Below are 21,366 nucleotides of genomic sequence, written 5' to 3' on the forward strand. Positions count from 1 at the left end.
AACCAGTTTTGACAACCTAGACTGTCAATAGTGAGGATCACTAACCTAGAGTCCATCCAGGAAGTTTACCCCAAATCTTCTCCAAGCTTATTTGCAGTCAGTGACTCTCTGGTAGCTGTGGTAGCTTCGCCTGGTGCTGCTGCTCTGTCTTTCCTCCTGGAACCCCCTCCCATCTTTTCTTTATGTTCTTTGACCCTGACTGAGCCTTTTGCAGATTTCTCCATCTCACATGGCTAAGCATTTTGCCCCTGACCGTCTTCCACCTGGCCTTTGAACAGTCTGGACAGACAGAGTTCCACCCCTGGCAGGGTGCCAAGTGGTAATCAGAGCCTTTCTCCTACACTGATTGCCCTTCCACATTTCTCACAGCAGCGTCTCCTTAAACACCTCCCTAATACCATTGTTCTCACCCTCTGCCAAGTGAACATCATAACGAGAATAGTTGTTGGAATTCCTCAGCTTCCTGTCACCAGGCCTCCAGCATGTCTGCCTCTATGTCCTTGTTGGCACCTCTAACATGGAAGAGGCAGCCCTGGTCTGGTGCTGCTATTTCTACCTAGGTCTTCGCCTGCCAGCTCTTTCCTTTCCTAGGGGACCTTGATCTATTGACTGGCTGTTCCCTTGGCTTTGTTCTGTCTGTCTCTACTCATCAGCATTTAATAATCCTCAAGCCTTTGAGACTCTAGTTTGTTTTAAATCCATGCCTTACCCATACTGCCCTGCAGCCAGCTTCTGGTAGAATCTGTCTCTCCTCAGTCCAAGGAAGACAGCCAGATAGATGCCTATGTCTGTCTGTCCTTCTGAACCAAACCTTTCTCTGTAGATACCAAACCTCTTGTGAATTGCTTTGTCACATGACCTTTTCTTTTTGTCCTCTGTCGCACTAATTTATTGTGGACAGATGGCAGTTGGCATGGCTTTGGGGACCTCCTGCTGTGTCAGTTGATTACAGTTGATCATCTTTTTGGATGTTAGCCATCATGGCTTCAAAACTGAAAAACAATCACCTTATTTAAAGGTTAGCCACAGGATTTAAGTAGGTAAAAATACTGAAAAAAGGAGAGTGCCGCAGCATGAAGATGCCAGCCAGAGCTAAAGCAGGGCAGGAAGCTGGCTGGGGAGTTGCTGCAATCACCCCCACCTCAGGGAGATCAGCTTAAAGAGCATCTGCCAGGCCTGGCTGGGGAAGGAGTTCTTGTGTCTGACCTTTAATAATCCTGGATCCTTTTATGTTTTCCAGATCCTTAACACAGCACCCAGAGGCCACAGAGCTGTGAAAATAACTCACCTCCAGTGTTGATGCTTCCCCCCACCACCACCACCAACCCCATTGCTTTTTGACCTCTCTATTTCTGGCCCCTGGGAGTAAGGTTGGAGAGGACACCACATTTCTGTGTTGCAGTCTTTGTTCTTTCCATATTCTATGCATTTCCCACGGTGTATCTCACAGCATTTCTTATAGAAGTAAAGGACCTGGTGGAAGCTCTGATGCGTCAGTCTACTGTTCTTAACACATCCCTTTTCATCCTTTAGACTCTCTCTGCTGCTGTATTTTTATTACAAGAGCCTTTCAAGACAGTGAGGAAGGGCTGCTTTTCAAGTTCTAGCCCCTGTGCTGCACCCTCTAGCTAGTGGGAGCACACCATGATGGATTGCGGGTGCTGAAGGCTTGTTACAAGAGTGCTCTTTGCCAGGAACTGGGGTGCTGTGTGATCATTGAGGTCACTTCTCCTGTTAGGCAAAGCTTTCATCTTCCCACCCTTAGTACTGCTCAGAGTTTCTTATGCTTCTGACAGCCTTTTGAGATGATCAAGCCTGTCTTCCCCACACTCCCACACCATGGTCCTTCAGGGAAGACAACTGAGGGCCAAGAAGCTTAGTAGCAAAACTTTGTCCAGAAAGAAGATGAAGGACATGATGGGTGTGATGAACAGTAATCTGAGGAGGTGAACCCAGGAAAATGGAGGGAACTGGTAAAGAAGGGGCAGCTGCAAGCCCAAGCATTTGTTTGCAGAGGTGAACAGGTAGAAGGGCATAGGCGTGTTTGAGGCTGGTGGGCAGAGAGCAGGGGCCTGGAACAGCTGTGGGAGCTAGAGACAGAAGGTCTGGGGTGACATACACAGAAGCTGGAGTGATGGAGAGATTGCTTTGAGTCATGGGAAGGAGAGTTGGAGTAGGTGAGGGTGGATAGCTAAAAGGAACATTTGTTTCAAAGAGAAGTATCCCTTGCAGGTTTTGAATTAACTGAGGGAGAGAGGTTTTTATTTGTCTGTGGACAGCCATCAGCTAGTCATTACTACCTTCTCTTGCCACACAAGGGGGACACAGGATAGGACGCTCTTTCTTCTAGGTCAGCAAATCTTTAAAGAGAATAATTACTTCAGAAAACCAACATAAGAAAAATCCACTTAAAGCTCATTTAAGGTCAAAGGAATAGACAGGTTGTGAACCCTAAACTCAGTGTGTGAAAACTTCACAACATGTGAAAATCAGATATGGGCATGCAGGCCTGTCATCCCATCATTTGGGAGGTAAGGGCCAGAGGGCCAGAAATTGAAGATTGTCCTCAAGTTTGAGGCTAACCTGGAATACATGAGACCTTGTCTCAAAAAAAAAAAAAAAAAAAAAGTATGGGATGTATGACATTTTGTTCTTTTCTGAGTAACCAGTAATAGGAAAAGCAAAAACCCTGCCCAGCATAGTCCAGAGCCAAATCTCTGTCCAGAGACTGCCAGCTTACACCAGGGTTTCTACCATCAGCTTGTTAAGATGCAGCTACCACACTCACCTCCATTACTCTCTCTCCTGAGCCAAATGAGCCCTTTCAGAAGATGATGCAATCTCTTCTACTCTGATAACCAACCAAATCCCATTGGCCATCCTTTGGCTAGAGCACCTTCTCCCACATCCATCAGCTGCTTCCAGATGTATGTAGATTAAGTAACTGTAGTTTAGATTCAGTAATTCCAGCGAGCTCTAAGGCAACCTTCGCATGCACCACAGGGATTATGGAGTAGTGTTCTCGGCTGGTGAGATAGCCTAATGTGTGAACGCACTTAGCACCAAGCCCGGTGGCCTGTTTGAGCCCTGGAACCTACATCATTGTAGGAGAGAACTGACTCCTTCAAGTTTTCCTCTGATGACCACATTGTGATCATGTGCGTGCACACCCTCAAATAATAGTGTTTTTAGAGCTGGGCGTGGTGGCACACTCCTTTAATCCCAGCACTTGGGAGGCAGAGGTAGGGGGATCTCTGAGCTCAAGGCCAGGCTGGTCTACAAAGCAAGTTCCAAAATAGCCAGGACTGTTACACAGTCTCAAACCTGTCTTTAAAAAAAAAAAAAAGGAAAATAATGTTTTTAAAACAAATAGCAACAGCAGCAGCTTCGTTCTGTCCTGTGTTCCACTGCAGCCCACCTTAGCCCAGTTGAGAGCTGCTGAACAGTAGCTGTGAATCACCCTCAGTAAGGGCTGAGTCCTCAGAAGCCCCTCGTCCTTCCCTGGAACACTCTCTGATGTCCGTAAAAGCAGTAAGAGACAGATGCAACTCCTTGTATTCTATAAATTTAGGTATCCCTGTAGATTGGTGGCTTTCCAGCCTATAGCACCTCTAATGAAAGGCATTCTGGGGTGAGAATGCCCAATATGAAAGTCTTAGAATAGTCTGATAATTCAAGACCTCAAGATCTTTATTCTGGGCTCCAAAGAAATGGGTATAAGGCCATTGAGTGAAAACTATGGGGTAGTATGTATTTTTGGCTGAAATTGTCATAGGCATCCCAGTAAAGTTTTCTAGGTCACCTTTTTAAAACAAAACTACATTTTCAAGTAGTGAACTGTAACCGGATATTTCACTAATCTGTGGGTTTCTTTTTCTCTCTTCCACCCTTATTAGCCCCTGACACTAGACAGGAGAGGAAAAAGGATAGAAGAAAAAGGGGGTGAAGTTATCCTTAGACTACTCCCTGCTAATTAGGGGCATGGAGTTCCTGGGCAAAGTTTGGTCTTCGCCGTCAGGATGTCTAATTTCTTCTCACTTTGTGCTTGACCAACAGCATCCAACCAACAGCAACCGATCCTCTCAGGGCCCTAGCATTTATATATCTGAAAAGTTCCCAGAATTCCAAGTGTCACACACTTGGAAGAAACTCTCTGCAGCTGGCAAAACCGTGTCCCTGGTAGAGCATAAGGCAAATTATAGTCACCTGATGTGAAGCAGCCTCTTATCCCCACAGCTGGGGTTAAAATGAAAACATTCCCATAACATTTCTCTGTTTTTTTACAGACTGATTTATTTATTATGTATACAGTGCTCTGCCTGCATGTACACCTGCAGGTCAGAAGAGGGCATCAGATCACATTATAGATGGTTGTGAGCCACCATGTGGTTGTTGAGAATTGAACTAAGGACCTCTGGAAGAGCAGACAGTGCTCTTAACCTCTGAGCCATCTCTCCAGACCTCATTTCTATGTTTTATAAAGAAATCAAAATTACAAAATTCTCACTAACAAAACATTAAATTATAAATTAACAGTCAAAGTTTTAAAGGGATATGATGGCTTTTATCCCAAACTCAGGTTAGACATTTCTTCCAAAAGTGCCAAGTATTGTGGATTGCCCCTTTACGTCAGCTCGGCAGTCCAGGCTCCCCATGCTGGGTGGCAGCCTCTTCTAGTTCTTGTACAAGGATGCCAGAGCTTGGGCATGGTCTCTGCCTATCCTTTTCTGCAAATTTCCATGGGAACAAGTTCCTAGTCAAAGAATACAGACCCTCCGTGGGTAACTGACTTCCATCAGGAGGATGTGACTTTGTGTTCTCCTGAATAGAATAGGATGTCCCCCACCCACCCATCCTTAGTCCTTTAACATTTCAACTAAGAATCAACAACTGATGATGCATTCTTAAATACAGTTCACCACCTTAAAACAGGTCTAACTACCCTGGGACTTTTACCAATATTCAAGATAGGTTGAGTTCCATAAAACTAACAAACACTTATCAAGAGCACTCTTTTTGGTTGGTTGGTTTTGGTTGGTTGGTTGGTTGGTTTTTTCAAGACAGGTTTTTCTGTGTAGCTGTGGCTGTCCTGGACTTACTTTGTAGACCAGGCTGGCCTCAAACTTGTATCAATCTGCTTGCCTCTCCTTCCTGAGTGCTGGGATTACAGGTATATGCCACCACGCCCAGCTCAAGAGCACTTTTAATTCAACTGCAACTTAATATCTTTGTGAAACTCTGTGTTTCTACATGAGCTATTCTTCTAAAATATAGTTTGTTTATAAAGTCTGGTTATCTTTATTCTGAATACATTTTTTTCTAGATTTTTCTCAACCTTTTTTGGAATTAGTGGCATTAAAAGGCAAGTTGGGGCACAGTAGTTTACAGCTATAGTCCCATCTACTCTGGGATCACTTGAGCTTGGGACTGTCCTGGGCAACACAGCGAGACCCTGTCATTACAGCATACATGAGCCCCTGTGTTGGACCCCAGCATAGCACAAAAGCATGGCCAGGCATCCACGTCCCGCTCACTCTCATTACACGGTGCCATTACCACATGAGACTATAAAATTTCCGTAAGTTACTTTTTATATGCCCCACTATTTATCTCCTCAGCATTAAAAATCTTCTGAAGCAGAAAAAAACTGAAAATTCGAGTTCTTTCCGATTTGACCTAGGAGTTCTTCAGTATGTAATTTATGATGTAATTCTCTGTTATTTTCTAGGCATGTTTTCCACAAATCCTGTGTGGATCCCTGGCTTAGTGAACATTGTACCTGCCCTATGTGCAAACTTAATATTTTGAAAGCCCTAGGAATTGTGGTATGTTCCCTGTTTGTCACTACTTTTGTATAATAATTATATCCACATATAATGCAGTACAGCTAGCACAATAGAAGCCATGACCAAATCTCATTAGAGTGCACTAGCTCTCTTTGCCACAGTGCAAGGTATTGACCTTGCTGGTGCAACAGTGCCTTTCTTCCAGATGACTTCAGAGTTGTAAACTACCTCAGGGAGCACTAGAAGGGCGTGTAAATAACTAGACTAGTCTTCTTTGAAAAGTGTGCTTCTGAGTGGGGAGGCACAAAAGAAACAAAAAACTGTGGTCCAATAGTAATTGCTCTCATAGCTAGCGAAATATGAAATGATGTCATCATGCTCTACCCTCTTAAGCTTGCCTTTCGTGACTTTGAGTGTTGGTAACTTTCAAGCAGTGAAAGCAGATGGTGGCCAAAAAGCCTGTAGAGAGCCTTGAACAACTTGACAGGTGTATTAGCGAATTACGCCAAACTGAGGCCAGCATGCCAGGTGCCAGAGCAATACAATGAGAATATTGAAGTCTTTCTTGCATTCCTTGCTTAAGAAAAGTGTGTAGGCTTATAACCAAAAATGTCAAGAAAAGTGTATATCCCGGGTATACTTTCACCCTGTGAGGTAGTTTACAGAGACTATGGCTAGCATGGTCTTCCATGGCCAACATGTGGAAGTATTAACTTGTCCTCTGTCCATTTTTTAATGGAGCCTTCCAGAAGAAGTGATAGCTGCTATGGTTCCTTGGGTGTGACATTAAGTGTCAGCTCTTAGACTGCATTTTTAACTTTCTTTTTAATAGAACTTTGGGAGACTTTAAAATAGAATTCCATTGTCCTAGCAGCCATAGGTTCTGGGTCTTGGCTGTCCCCTGTGAGAGCCGGTCTTCTGAGCCACCACCTTTCATATGCTGTCTGCTGCAGACAGAGGGGCCACCTCTTTCTCTACTGTTAGTGTTTCACACCCACTTCACATGGGGTGAGATTCGGTGGTTGCTGGATGCTTAGGCCTTGAAGCAGATTATTTTCTTATAGTTTATAAGCCTGAGCTTTGATCTGCTCTTGGTTGTATGCTTTGTTTTTAAAGGTAGAAGTTTTGTTTAATTTTTTAACTAGGTACCAAGTAAATGCAGCATTTCAGAGAACTTACATAGAAATGATAAGGCGCCGTTTACCTCTGGGTTTCCTTTGTACTGCTGTGGGGAGGAAATCAGCTGATTTATTTTTTTAAGGAAAGGCTCTTAAATTACAGTAGGAAAGATGGAAAGGGAGCTAAATATGATCTTAGTAGTGAGTGTTACACATTCATGATTTTATGAACTTGTTCTTAAAATGATTTTTAATCTAGAACTATTTTGCAGCCAAATCTGCCATGTACTGATAATGTAGCGTTTGACATGGAAAGGCTCACCAGAACCCAAGCAGTTAACCGGAGGTCAGCCCTCGGTGACCTCGCCAGCGACAGTTCCCTTGGTCTTGAGCCACTGCGAACTTCAGGGATATCGCCTCTTCCTCAAGATGGGGAGCTCACTCCTCGAACGGGTGAAATCAACATTGCAGTAACAAGTAAGTGGGGATACTTTGCCCAGGCACCAGACAGCATTGATGCCTGTGTGGGCGCTGGTGACTGTCAAGAAGAGCTGTGGCCACCTGGTCCAGCAGTTTTTGTAAAGGAAAAGATGATATGTACATTTAAACAGATGTTTGGAATAACGAAGCTTTATTTTTTTTTATAATAAGGAGTATGCGTGCTGGTGATATGTGGTTAGTTATTTAAAGGTTTGTCTAAACGGCTGTTTGGTAAGCCTTGTTTTGAAATCTTTGCATTGCAAACAGGCATTTTAAAGGGGGACACTGGAGTGCAATGTGGCTGGCAGGCAGCAGTTTTGGTTTGCTGTATGCTGAGCACTGCTTTCTCGCCTGTAATCTGATTTCCTGGGCTACAAGCAACTTGATGAAAAACTAATGTAGAATTTGAACCTAAAGAATACCATGGGCTAGTTAAGAATGACTTGATTGTTGAACTGTTAATACGCAAAAATGTACTGTTGTGAGGGCAATGCCCATCTCTATGCAGTGTGAGTGGGTCTGTGGCGTGTGTCTGGGTGTTATAGGAATTCATCCTATAATAAGCAAATTCTTTTCTCCGTTTTCATCCTTTCCATGCTGTTTCCATCTAACAACCCTTCCACCCATCTCTCATCGCCACTCTGATGCTGCCTTTTCTAATTATGCCGCTGCTTGCCCAGGACACCACTTACCTGGGAGTCAGTAACAAACATGGGGCCATTTATGGAATAGCTTGCTCTTTACATGTTAAGATTTCTGTGGTCTGTTTTGTTGAAGTGCATGGTTCTAAACCATCCAGAGATTGCCATGTGTCTGAACACCAAGGGCTTTCATTCCTTTATAAGTAAAACTACTCTTTGATACAGTATGGCTCATTTATCGCCATTTCCTGATGATTGTTTTGGCAGTGTTTCATGGTTTTCCTACTTCAGCATTTAGGTTTTATGGTCTAGAGTTTCAAGACTTGGTCTAGCAGTATGAAAGGAGATAAGTGACTTAAAATTTATGTCCGTCATTGATTAGGCATTTATTGAGCACCTACTACATTAAGCACACATCTTGTCATTTTTATATGGAAATATTTTCAAAATCTTGATAATAAAATCTTTTGATGATAAAAATAATTCATATACCAAATAAAACACTTTCATCAGAGTTTACACATAATGCCAATAAGGAAAATTCACGTGATTATCTAGACCCAGAGTACCTCTTTTCCTTCCGAGTCCCTGTATTGCCATACGCAAGTACAGCACATCAGCCAGCACGCGCTGTGTGCAAGGCACTGTGCTAATAAGCAGTGGGGGGTCCGAAGGGTGGCCCAGCAGCAGAAGATTGCTGCTGAATACTGTTGGATCTGCAGGGTGGTGCTGTGGTGGAATTTCTCACATACAAAGACACAAATAAGTTCCTGTGTTCAAAATTCTGAAATAACAGATGTGGTTAAAGTTTCTAAGTGTTGGCCTGCTTATCATGAACAGAGGTTTATTGGAAAGTGGGTTGGGTGGCAGCTCAGTGCTAGGACACACGCTACAAGGATCTCAGCGCAATCCTAGTGTGGAGGAGTCTGTCTGCCTTTAAGAAAAAATAAGTAAATAACAGGCACAATGGAACATGTCTATAATCCCAGCATTCCCAGAACTCAGGAATTAAAAGCAAAAGAATTAGAAGCTGAAGACCAGCCTCAGCTATCACTGGAAAGAAAAAGGGGGGGGGGGGAGGGAATGAACGTTGGGTTAAGCTCCTTGCTGTTGACAACCATTCATTTCCTGAATTAAAAAAAAATACCAGTATACATTATTCCCAACTTAAAAATATATATGTACATAGGTTAAGACAATGGATTTAAAAAATAAAATCAGTGAATTTAGCATGGGTCCTTGAATGTTCATTTTGACTTAAATCAAAAGCTTAAATCTGATGATGTAAAAACCTGCGATCCAAGAAGCAGTGGCTAAGAGTTATATGAAAAGAAGAGTTTGCTGGGCATTTTAATAATATAAACCAGCCAGGCCAGCAAAGAGTAGTTGGTAGAACAAACTCAGCATCCTGTGAGCTGAGAGAGTAAGTTCTCTAAGCCTTTTCTAGAAAATAGGCCTGTGCACACACCGGTTACTCAGTTTTAGGATTCAGGAAACCCAGATAAAGAAATACCCAAGGTGGAGTTGTTAGAAGCACTTACCTTACAAGCACTTTTAATTCCAGCTCCAGAGGGTCCCATAGCTCCTTCTAACCTCCATGGGCACCCGTGCATGCACGCGCGCGCGCACACACACACACACACACACACACACACACACACACACACTTAAACTAATTTTTAAAAAAGAACATCCATGTTACATATATGAAGTCATGAAAGTCATTATTTTGTATACTAACTAAGAAAAAGTTAAATGAAGAAATGTTCCTGACAGGCACATTTTTGCATATGAACATTATAGAATTACTTTGTTAAACCATCCTGTTTAGTTTACCCTTGGGAATATTTTATGGACAAGACTGTGAGGCAAGGCAGATTGGTTCTCAGGCCCCAGTTTAGTCTCTCCTCCTCCCCATACATGTATGACTTGATTTTGACTTCTGTGCACCAGAGTTTCAACTCTTTGATGAGCCAAGTACCTTGTCAGTCACCATCCCTCCTACTTTTCTGCGAAAACGAAAGGACCAGTTTTACTTCCCAGCAGGAGTCATGAACCTGTTTTCTTGGCACACCTGCCACATGTCTTTCTAATGTGAATATTCTCAGTAAACTGATAGATAAAACAGCAGACTTGAGTGACTTGGAGGAGTGGCTTTCTGCTTAGCGTAGCCATAAAACTTTTAAGAACCCTACTCCATGTTCCTAATCCTTATCTAAGACTGAGTATTCAAGTCATGCAGAAATAGCAAAAGAAAATTTGAGAAGTGGTTATAAGTATGGTTGTTCTGCTGTACTTAAATTCACAGTAACATGTATGTCCATGCACAGTTCTCCTACATAATTTTGGTGGCCACACTCCTCATGTACTTTGGATCGAAACTGCACTGGTTGAGCCATGCTTTCCTTTCTCCTTGCAGCTTTTCCCAGTGCTCCCACTAACCTTCTCTAGTTAGTAGCTTTCTGGCAAGCTTCCTCCTGCCTGACCTCCTTGAGCCAGCCTTGGCTTACACCTCCGCTGACGTCTGCTTCGTATTTGAGGGAAGTGTTGACATCGATTTGACTTAAACCTTCTCCCCAGAGTGATTTCCTCCCTTTCCTTTGTCAACAGAAGAATGGTTTATTATTGCCAGTTTTGGCCTCCTCAGTGCTCTCACACTCTGCTACATGATCATCAGAGCCACAGCTAGCTTGAATGCTAATGAGTAAGTAAAAAAATTGTTTTTTGGATTGCATGTGCCAGACGATCCCAAGAAAACATGTAATTTTCATGAAGGCGGTGAGACTTGGCTTCCCACCTGTTTCATGCTGATCCCAATGGGATCACAGTTAGCAAAATAGTTTATCTCATGAGCATCTACTTTTAGTCACACGGAATGGGAGGTCACTTTGTTCAGCATACATGACTCCATAGTGCGGCTGGATCCACAGCGCCATGCAGCTGCCAGGATACCAGAACAGGCTCAGTATGTGAAGACTGCCAGTGGTCTCACCAGTGACAGGAATGGCCCCACTCTGTGTTCTCAAAGGACTTCACAGGAACCTTAGTCAACTCTTGAGAGAACACTGAAACCTTTGCCTACGGTCAAGGACAGAAGAGAAATAGGAAGGAAATCTACTGCTCTCAGAACTGTCAGAATAGACTGTCTCTCCAAGACCAGACAGAGGTCAGTATAGGTTACAGAAAGACAAAGTTGGCCTCCATAAGCCTGATGACCTGAGTTCTCCATAAGGAGAACATCAGTCAGGCTTCTTAATGCTAAGATGGCCTTGTCCCAAGGAATACACAGAGCTGGGACTGCCGTCAGAGGCTGTGTGTTGCTATGAGGACTGCTGTAGGGGAGAGATCTTGGTCATCTTGATGTAGAGGTTTTCCAGAAGGAGCATTCCACAGTGATGATACTGGAAGGGTTTTGTTTTCCATGTTGTCGTTTGCTATCCAGTCCTTTCTTTTACCAGAGCATTCATACAACTTAGAGATGGCTGCAACCCTGGGCCAGTGCCCAAATTCAAGCCTACATTGCTACTGGTGCACATTTTGTGCTCTCCTTCTTGGAGTATGGCCTAGCATTTTAAGTAACCAGTCTCCTAGAATAATTAATATTGTTCAGCTGTGGAGACACAAAACTTTGACCTCCTCTGACATTTTACCTCTAACCTGATCTGTTGACAAATACTTGCAGGAAATACCTTCTGGCATCCATGACCTCGTATGTTTTGAGGGGCTGTTGTGGTACGCTGGCATTCTTCACCCTTCAGATGAATAGTCTTCACCTATCCATTAGGTCAGTCTGCAGCCAGCTACTTCTGTTGATGCTACTAGATGCAGTTTCCATCAGAACACGGTGTCAGATTCTAGAGTTAGACACACATAGATTTGGCTCTCTCCCCCATTTTTCAGTTATGAGACTTGGGCATTTAAATTTATCTGAAGATTATTTTAATCATCAAAATAAACAGATAATGATTAGTCTAAATCATAGGGCTACTGACTTAGCACAGTGCCTGGTACGTAATAAGTGCTCAATAAATGTTAGCCAAACTAATTCTGCTACAGTTCTGTGAAAAAGATGGCCATCTGGGGCCAATGGGGTGGCTCAGCAGGGAAGACACTTGCTGCCAAGCCTGATTATCTGAGTTCAGTCCAATTTTCACAAGTTATCCTCTAACCTACACACACACACACACACACACACACACACACACACACCATGGGACATGTGCCCATACACAAAGACACACACAAAAAAAATAGATAAATATAATTTAAAAATTAAGAGATGACCATCTACCCTTATAAAGACAATTAATTTAATTTTGTCTCCATGAAATTAGATAGCATCGGAACTCTGTGGGTACCCTGATTGCAAAAACACTCCATTCAAAGTAAAGCTATTGCTTGGTTGTTAGCCACTTGTCTTGCTTATTCCTGATCAAGCTAGATAATAATATAAGCCCAGTTTTTACCAATGAGGGGGCTGGTGAGATGATGCAGTGGGTAAAGGTGTTTGCTGCCAAGCTTCACCTGAATTCAGTCACAGAACCTACCTCATAGAAGAGAAAAAAAATGGTTCCTGCAAGTTGTCCTCTCACTTCCACACACATGCCATGGCAAACACCACACGCACACCCCAGCACATAAAATAAGTAAATGTAATTAAATATTTTAAAACATTTGAGTTATGACTAGCAACCAGTACAAATAAATAGTGATGCTCTGGGCACTTGTATAGAATTACTAGAAAATTACTGGTCCTCTAGCTTCCTCAGAATCTTCCCAAATGTTCAGTCTATACATCAGATACTTTTTAAGAATGCTAACTAGGAACCCAGGTGCCTGGGTTGTACTGCTTCAGTTCCATGCATAAATGCATTACTCAGAACCTAAGTCATGGGTCTTCACAGCCATGTCTTAGTCAACCCTTCTCCCACTAGCCTTTGTAGATGGTTGATTTGCAGTTGCTCATTTGACTATTACTTCTTTGTCTTCAAAACCATCCTAAAGGACAGTATTCATAATCCCATTTAGAGAGAAAATTGAGTGAGTGTGTGCGTGTATGTGCACATGTGTGTGTACACACCTGAAAGTACATAAAAAGATAGTCACTAAAATATTGGTGGTGAGTATCTTAGGTTATATTTTTAGGATAATGTTGTCCTCTCTGTTATGAGCTTCTGTGTGACTTGTTGTTTTTACAAGTATAAATTGCTTGATTGTGTTAAAGACCATTTATTATGAGATAGAAAGATCAGTCACTGTGCTAGTGTCTCTAACAGGTTAGTAGAAATTCCTAAGTCATTTTATTCCATATAAAAGTTTTTAACAATTTTACAGTTACTCGTTTATGAATTTTTTAAAACTACCTGCTCGTTTTGCCTTTATCTACCAATAAGTTTACAGCAAATGTGAGGAGTGACCAATAAGTTTACAGCAAAGGTGAGGAATGCACCCCCACAGCCAGCTCCTTAGGCTTCTGTTTGAGAAGAACATTGATATAAAAGGCTGAAAATGGAGTCATTAGATGTCTTGGGGATGCTTTGCTTAGACGAGAGGAAAGAGTAGGTAAGAGGTGTCTCAAGGTATCCCGAGGACTGGCAGAGAAAAGGGGAGCTGCTGTGGACTAGCGCCCCTCTGTGTGCACAGTAGCCTCATGCTGAACAGCTAGTGTAAAAGAAGATGGGGCTTCATATAGTTCTAGAGGCTGGAGACATCACAAAGAAGTGAATTTAGTAGAAGAAAAAGCTTTCTATCAGGCAAAGGTGTCCATATGGACAACTGGTAAGCTAATGAGCATGACAGGTGTTGCCTGGCAATTCACCCAGAAGCACAGTCTAGGGCTCTGAGAGGCAGGTCTCCCTTTGAGTCACATGCTGCTGGGCAGGATCAGAGCGGCTGTGACAAGGATTGAGGTTGCTTTCTAGTTGCTTCTTGTAGGATTCAAAAGCAGCGTTACCAGGCTTCTTTACCTGTTCTCTTTGTAACCTAGTAGTACTCACTCATACACAACTAAACAAAAGTGACTCTTAATTGCCTGCCACACCCTGTGGTGTAAACTCTCTTGTGCTTTATTTCCCTGTCAGTGCAAGTCATAAAGTTCTAAACTGACCTGAGGAGTATTTCTCAAGAATTTTAGATGTCTATATGTAGATGTCTTCTTCAGTCAAACACTTGTGGTTAGAGTACCATCCATCTTTGCTTTTTATGTTACCAAGAATACCTTTCTTACAACCACAAAAACTTAACGTTACTTTCTGAGGAGTATGCTGAGAATAGGTTGTCTTCCTCATATTTATTCTCTTAACCAATCTGACTATGAAACTTTAGACACAGAGGAGGAGGGATTGAGTGTTCCCTGACAATGCTTAAAGAGGAGAGTGGGATTCAGGCCTGTGCCTCTACTCCCAACTCCTTTCTTTCTACTGCTTGGCTCTGAGGGCTCCAATTGTGAGCAGTAAAGAAAGTTTAGTTTCTGAGAAGGTGGTTTGGAAGAAGAGTCCTAAGCAAAGCAACGGTTACCATTGGTCTTTGGCAGTGGCCATTTTCCCTTTTCCCAGAGCACCTAATGTTATGGTGTTCCTAAAAAGCCCTTCTGTCTCACAATACCCAGTTTTGCTAAGGAGATACTACAGGGAAGATGTGGCACCTTCAGTGGGGCCTATGACAGATGAGCAGACGCACTTATGAAAAATGACCATTGTTCACACCAGAACCTTTTCCAGAAAAAAAAATTGGCTAGCTCCCTTACTCATTGTGATGCCACAACCCCGTGCCCACTAGGCACCAGCCTCATGGGGAACGAGCTTAGAAGCCTGGCCTTCTGTGCAGGAGTTTGAAGTGAAGAAAGAAACAGAACAGAGCAAGGGAGAGAACACTGTACACTACTTTGGGACTCACCCAAGAGAGCTGCTGCTTTTGCACTGAGGAACCTCACAGGAGAAAGGGGCACAAATGGAGGGGAAGCGCAGAACAGCTTCAGGGAGTGTGTGGTTTGACTTTTCCACTGGAAGTAGAAGCACAGGAGGGGCAAACATAGAATTCAGACTTCTTTTTTTTTTTTTTTAAGATTTATGATTTATTATTATGTGTATACAGTGCTATGCCTGCATGTACACCTGCCAGAAGAGGGCATCAGATCACATTAGAGATGGCTGTGAGCCACTATGTGGTTGCTGGGAATTGAACTCAGGACCTTTAGAAGAACAGCCAGTGCTCTTCACTCTGCACCATCTCTCCAGCCTGAGTTCAGACATTTTTATAAACAGTGAGAAGTGGCTGAGGCTTTTCATGGTGGCTGAGATATTTCTTCAGAGGTACAGAATGGAGGCCAAAGATAGGTAAAAGGACTATGAAGGAACAAATCATCACAAGGTAGGGAAGAAAAGAAGCAGCCCTGGAGAGTTCTGTGACAGTCAGCGGTTGAGTTGTTTGAAGCATGGATCCTCAGCACAAACAGTGGAAATGAGTCAGGCGTGGTGATAGGGAGGTACTGCTTAGGGAATATGCCAAGTACAAAGGGCTGGAAGCTAGAGCCGTCTTACAGTGTCAGGGGCTGTAAAGGACAAACAGGATCCTGGGCACCAGGAAACTTCAAAGAACTGTAGGCGCCTTTTAACACCTGTTATAGAGACACTAAGATAACAGTCAGTGTGCCCAAGATCTGAGTGGTTCCTGAAACAGAGAGCAGCACATCCCTGAAGTCTGCTCTTGAGCTCTTACTAATAGGCCATGGTAGTCTAGAGTGGTAAAGAGGAGCCTGCTTAAACAGCTCCCCTGTGTGCTAAACACGGCACTGTTACCTGGCCTCTCCTGTGTTCACTCAGGGAATGGTGACTCACCTGGAGAGGACGAGCTGCTCAACTACCAGTCAGAAACTGCTGGCCTCAGGCAGCTAGCACTGGGACAGCCCAGGCCATCCTGCAGTTAGGAGCATGTCTCTGTTGTGCTAGAATGTTGACAACCACCCTGTAACTAATTAATGACCTCTGTTTTTCCCTTTTATTCCATAGGGTAGAGTGGCTTTGAAGAAGGAAAACACTGCTTTCTGACTGATTGCCTTGAAGGGAAAAAGAACCTATTTTTGTGCATCATTTACCAATCATGCCACACAAGCGTTTATTTTTAGTACATTTTATTTTTTCATAAAATTGCTAATGCCAAAGCTTTGTATTAAAATAAATAAATAATAAAATAAAAGTACCGTGTTGCTAAGTGTCCTTCGCCAGCTTGTGTTTTGAGGCTGAATTTGACACCACATGTAAAATGTACCCACGACTCCATAAGAAGGCAGGGACAGTGTGGCTACTGGTATTTAATGTGGGCTCCTTCTGTGCCTGACTGGCGTGGCAGAGCAGTGACATCCTGTGTGGCACTGCTCCCTTGGTGCCCAGCTGATTTACTCTGTTTTAGCTTCCTCATGGATACCTGTTCACTCTGGTAACCTCCTATGTGGTCCACGGGCCTTCACAGGACTTAGCTCCACTTCCAGAACACATAATGCTACTCCCATTGTGTCTCCCACCTGGGAGTGTGCTTTGCATGTAGTAAGTGCTCAATAAATTTATTTGTGGGATGAAGGAATGAGTTGTAAGGACTTCCAAACCAATGTATTCCTTTTACTTAGTGTGTATATTACCCATTTTTAAAAAGTGAACTCTAAAGAGTTAACCGAAAGCCATTTTTAAAAATACTTTATTAATTTATTCATATTACATCTCAATTGTTATCCCATCCCTTGTATCCCCCCATTCCTCCCTCCCTCCCGCTTTCCCCCTACTCCCCTATGTCTGTGACTGAAGGGGACCTCCTCCCCCTGTATATGCTCATAGGGTATCAAGTCTCTTCTTGGTAGCCTGCTATCCTTCCTCTGAGTGCCACCAGGCCTCCCCATCCAGGGGACGTGGTCAAAAATGGGGCACCAAAGTTCGTGTGAAAGTCAGTCCCTGCTCTCCACTCAATGGAGGAGACTGTCCTGTCCATTGGTTAGATCTGGTTCAGGGTTCGAAGTTTACTGCACGTATTATCCTTGGCTGGTGCCATAGTTTGAGCAGGACCCCTGGGCCCCAGATCTGCCCATCATAATGTTCTTCTTATAGGTTTCTAGGACCCTCTGGATCCTTCTCTTTCCCCATTCTCCCATGCTTCTCTTACCTAAAGTCCCAATAGGATGTCCTCCCCTCTGACCCACTTTCCTGGTAAGTGAAGACTTTCATGGGACATGCCCCTTGTGCTGTTGTCTCAATATAAGTGAGTATATACCATTTGACTCTTTCTGCTTCTGGGTGAACTCACTCTCACACCCACTAATGGGCCACCCCAGGGAACCTTCCCACCCATGCCATCCCAGGGAACTAACTATAAGTGCACTGCCTGTTTCTCTGTGTACCTATTCTGAGCACTTCCTATAAGTATAGCCTTATAATATGTAGCCTTTCATATCTTGGTTCTCTGTGTGTTCAAGGTTCATCTAGCAACACTTCATTCCAATAGAAACGTGATTTGGTTTTGTATGTCATTTTTGCAAACTTGCTCAACTTAACTCTTTTTTTCTGGTCTTCCTTGGGATTTTCTATGTACAAGATCATGTCATTTGAATAGAGGGGTCTTTTATCCCTCTTTTACAGTCTATTTTATTTTCTTGCTTGTTCTTCCTTAGGTAGAACTCTCACTAACAGATGGTGAATATAAAGATGTGAATAGACTTTCATGTTTTGTTAAAGTGTTGGTGGTGGAAGGGAGGTTTCAGTTTGTCAGCATCGAGTATGAAGTTAGTCAGCTGTAGGCTGTAGGGTTTTCATATTTACCCTCCATCAAGTTGAGAAAGTAATATATTTGTAGGGTAGGGGATATTTTTACTGTAGGACTTTTAGATTGTGTCAACCTTTTCCTGTGCCCATTACAATGATCTTGTGGCATTTTGTCCCATATTAACATAGTATATGATACTGACTTTTTTTCTTTTGAGACAGAACTTGGCTGTGCAGTTCTGAATGACCTCAGACTGACAATCCTCCCAAGTGCTGTCAGCAGCCACTACAAATCCCAGCCATGACACTGTTTTTCCATATACTGAACCAACCTCGTATTCCTTGGATAGTCTCCCTCCTAGTATGGGTCATTTTTTATGTTGCTGGATCCAGTTTGCTAGGATTTTGCTGATGATTTCTGCAGTTGTGAAAGAGATACTGGTCTAACATTTTCTTACTTCTGCTTTAGTATCCTTGTAGTGCTGGTCTCACCGATGTTCTGTCCTCTGTATTTTGGAAGAGTGTAATGGTCAGTGGTAGCTCTTAGATGTTGGGAACCCATGTGGACCAGGCTATTCTTCCTAGAAAGTTTCAAGTTTAACTAATGTCCTCAAAACTAGTTGTATGCTCCTGTACTTGCTAGTGCTCACTTGCTCACTCGCTCACCCTCTCATCCTCTCACCCTGGCTCTGATTGCCCTGGAACTGGATTGTAGACTGATACATGGTCTTTGCAGAGTGGTGTTTATATGCCAGGCTGGCCTGGAACTCATGAGCTCAGTGGCCCTTTGGTTAGTGTCCTGAGTAGGCGGGATTAAGAATGCTTGGCTTCTTTTTAAAGAATAGGTGCTTGTAGCCAAAATTGTTGCTCCAAGTACTATTTCATCTAATCATATTTATTTCTATTCACTAATCTGTACTTTCCGCAATGATTTCTTGGCGACACACTGATTATTTAGCAGTTAATGTTGTTTAAACCCTACATATTTGTAGATTTCCCCACTGTTACAAATTTCCAATTTGTGACTTTACCCTGTTTAATGTACCAAAGCTTCTTTAATAGCACACACACCTCATCTGTCACAGATGCTCAGTGTGCACCAGAGAGGACACACCTTCTGCTGTTGCTAGGCACAGTTCCTGTGGGTGTCTGCTGGGTCTGGCTGGTTAATGTGTTCAGTTCTCCTCTCTTCTGTCTGTTGTGTCTGTTGTAGAAGGTGGGTGCTGGCCTCTCAACTACTGTTGCTAAAATCTCTGCTTCTCCCTTTGATCCTGTTAGGTCTTGCTGGGCATACTTGGTGCACATGGAATTGGAGAAATGTTTAAGCCGTACAGTTTGCTCATCATGTTCCTGCACACTGAGCCTCACTGACTAAAGGGCCTTCTTGGTGGCGCGGCCGCCAGCTGACCCTTCTCTAACAGAGGAATTTGTGGAGTGGGCATCTTTCTCAGTACAGTCGCTTTCCTCCTCCTGGCAATATTTTTTTTTTTTGTGAACTTGTAGTTATAGTCCCTGCCACCTTTTTGGGGGGTTAGGGGAGTGTCTCGAGACAGGGTTTCTCTGTGTAGCTTTGGCTGTCCTGGCCTCACTTTGTAGACCAGGCTGGCCTCGAACTCACAGAGATCCACCTGCCTCTGCCTCCCGAGTGCTGGGATTAAAGGTGTGCGCCACCACGCCCAGCCCTGCCACCTAATTTTATTCCAGTGGAAATCAAAGTAATTCTGCCCTTCTTATTCTCATTTGTGATTAGCTGTTTTCTTTCAAAAATAGTCACCAGGAGATAGAGGACCTCATAATGTCAGTGTTGTTGTTTCTGCTAGTTTAATGTGCTTCCTCTGTCTTCATATACTCTAAATCTTTAACACCACATACTGTTTCTTTAAAAATAAGTACTGTGCAAGCCAGGTGCATAATTTTGGCAAGAACTAAAATATGAAAAGGAGTAAATTTAATTCGTTGAGACTGGAAATGAAGGTCGTCAGTAACTGAGATAAGAATTTAGTATGTTACCAAGCATGGTGGTACACGCCTTTAATCCCAGCACTTAGGAGGCAGAGGCAGGTGGATCGATGTGAGTTTGAGGCCAGCTTGGTCTGCAAAGCGAGTCCAGAGCAGCCAAGGCTACACCAAAACCCTGTCTCTAAAAGAAAATAAAAATAAAAATAATTAGTATTTTTTAGCTTTGACATTTAACTGGCACTAGGTTTTCGTGTTCTAATCATGATCTTTGTGTGTGTGTGTGTGTGTGTGTGTGTGTGCGTGCGCGCGCGCGTGCGTGTGTGTTGCAAATTAAAATGTGTTTTTGCTCCTTTCAGCCCAATATAGAATTAGCATTAAAAAGAAGTTGTTTATTTTTTAGTAGACATGGTATGTAGAACTAATATATAAAGTTGAGTAATTTTTTGTTTAGTATTTTAAAACTTAGAATGTGACAATATTGACCAGGAGGTGGTGGCGCATGCCTTTAATCCCAGCACTTGGGAGGCAGAGGCAGGTAGATCTCTGAGTTCAAGGCCAGAGTGAGTTCCAGGACAGCCAGAGCTGTTACACAGAGAGAAACTCTGACACACACACACACACACACACACACACACACACGAAGAAAAAAGAAAAAAAGGAATGTGACAATATTTAGGCTGGTACAGATATTTCAGGTCTAAATCCTTGGGGAATATTCTATAATGAGTTGTTTTTGCTTTAAGTTTTTTAACCAAGAAAAAAAAAAGTTTTTAATACTTTGTGACAAGCTGGAGAGATGGCTCAGCGGTTAAAAGTTCTGACTGCTCTTCCAGAAGTCCTGAGTTCAATTCCCAGAGCCCACTTGGTGGCTCACAACCATCTATAATGAGATCTGATTCCTTCTTCTGCTGTGTGTGAAGACAGAGCACTCATATATATAAGGTAGCTGCAGCCACTAAGCCTGGAAAGGCAAGTCTTGTTTCCCTTTGGCCAACAGAGTTCTAGCTTTAGACTTTTTAAATAGCAGAGAAGAGATCACAAAGTGTCCTTAATGTTTTTCCTTTCTAATTGCTTGGTTATACTATACTAAATTCCTTATTCATAATTTAAGAATTGGCTTTACTAGCAACAAACAACCCAAAAACCAAATCTGTGGTTGTCTACTCACTCACTCTGATTACTGTTGGGTATAACTGTCTCAACTCACCTTTGGTCTGGAATCTTCTCCCCATTTGGAAATAGGGAGAAGCAACAGAAGCCTGTGGCATTAGGTTCCTGTCCAGGCAGGTAAAAGCTTGGGCAAAGTAAACAATCTGCACTGCCTGTCCTGTGTGCTTTACCTACGCCAGAGCTAACGCTGACCTGCAAACCAGTGTCTAGCTTGTGTTAGTTTGTCTGCACATTAGAATATATAGCAGACAAGCATGAGCCCTGGCCTGACCCCTGCCTCAGTCACTGAGCTTCCTCCAGCCTCAGTCTCCTCACTGAGTAAAAAGTTATTGTAGCAGCATATAGGGCTTGGAAGATTGGAAAGGTTGCGTTAGTGAAGATGTCTGGCTCAGCAGAGTCTGCATTTCCTTTATAAAAAGATGAGCTGATCCTGCAGAGTCTTCCCTAGTACTGAAAAGAGAAAAGCTTT

The 21,366-nt window shown here is 43.0% G+C and overlaps 1 protein-coding gene across 1 annotated transcript in view; it reads left to right on the plus strand.

Moving 5' to 3' along the window:
- The window catches only part of Rnf130 (ring finger protein 130), a 103,532-nt gene that overhangs the window by 68,459 nt on the left and 13,707 nt on the right, over window positions 1-21,366 (plus strand). Inside the window, 2 exon segments of the mRNA XM_051168201.1 lie at window positions 5,729-5,825; window positions 7,177-7,381. Of these exon segments, the coding sequence (XP_051024158.1) occupies window positions 5,729-5,825; window positions 7,177-7,381 (302 nt within the window).

This window comes from Acomys russatus, chromosome 25 (genome assembly GCF_903995435.1).
Source record: "Acomys russatus chromosome 25, mAcoRus1.1, whole genome shotgun sequence".
Lineage (NCBI taxonomy): Eukaryota > Metazoa > Chordata > Mammalia > Rodentia > Muridae > Acomys > Acomys russatus.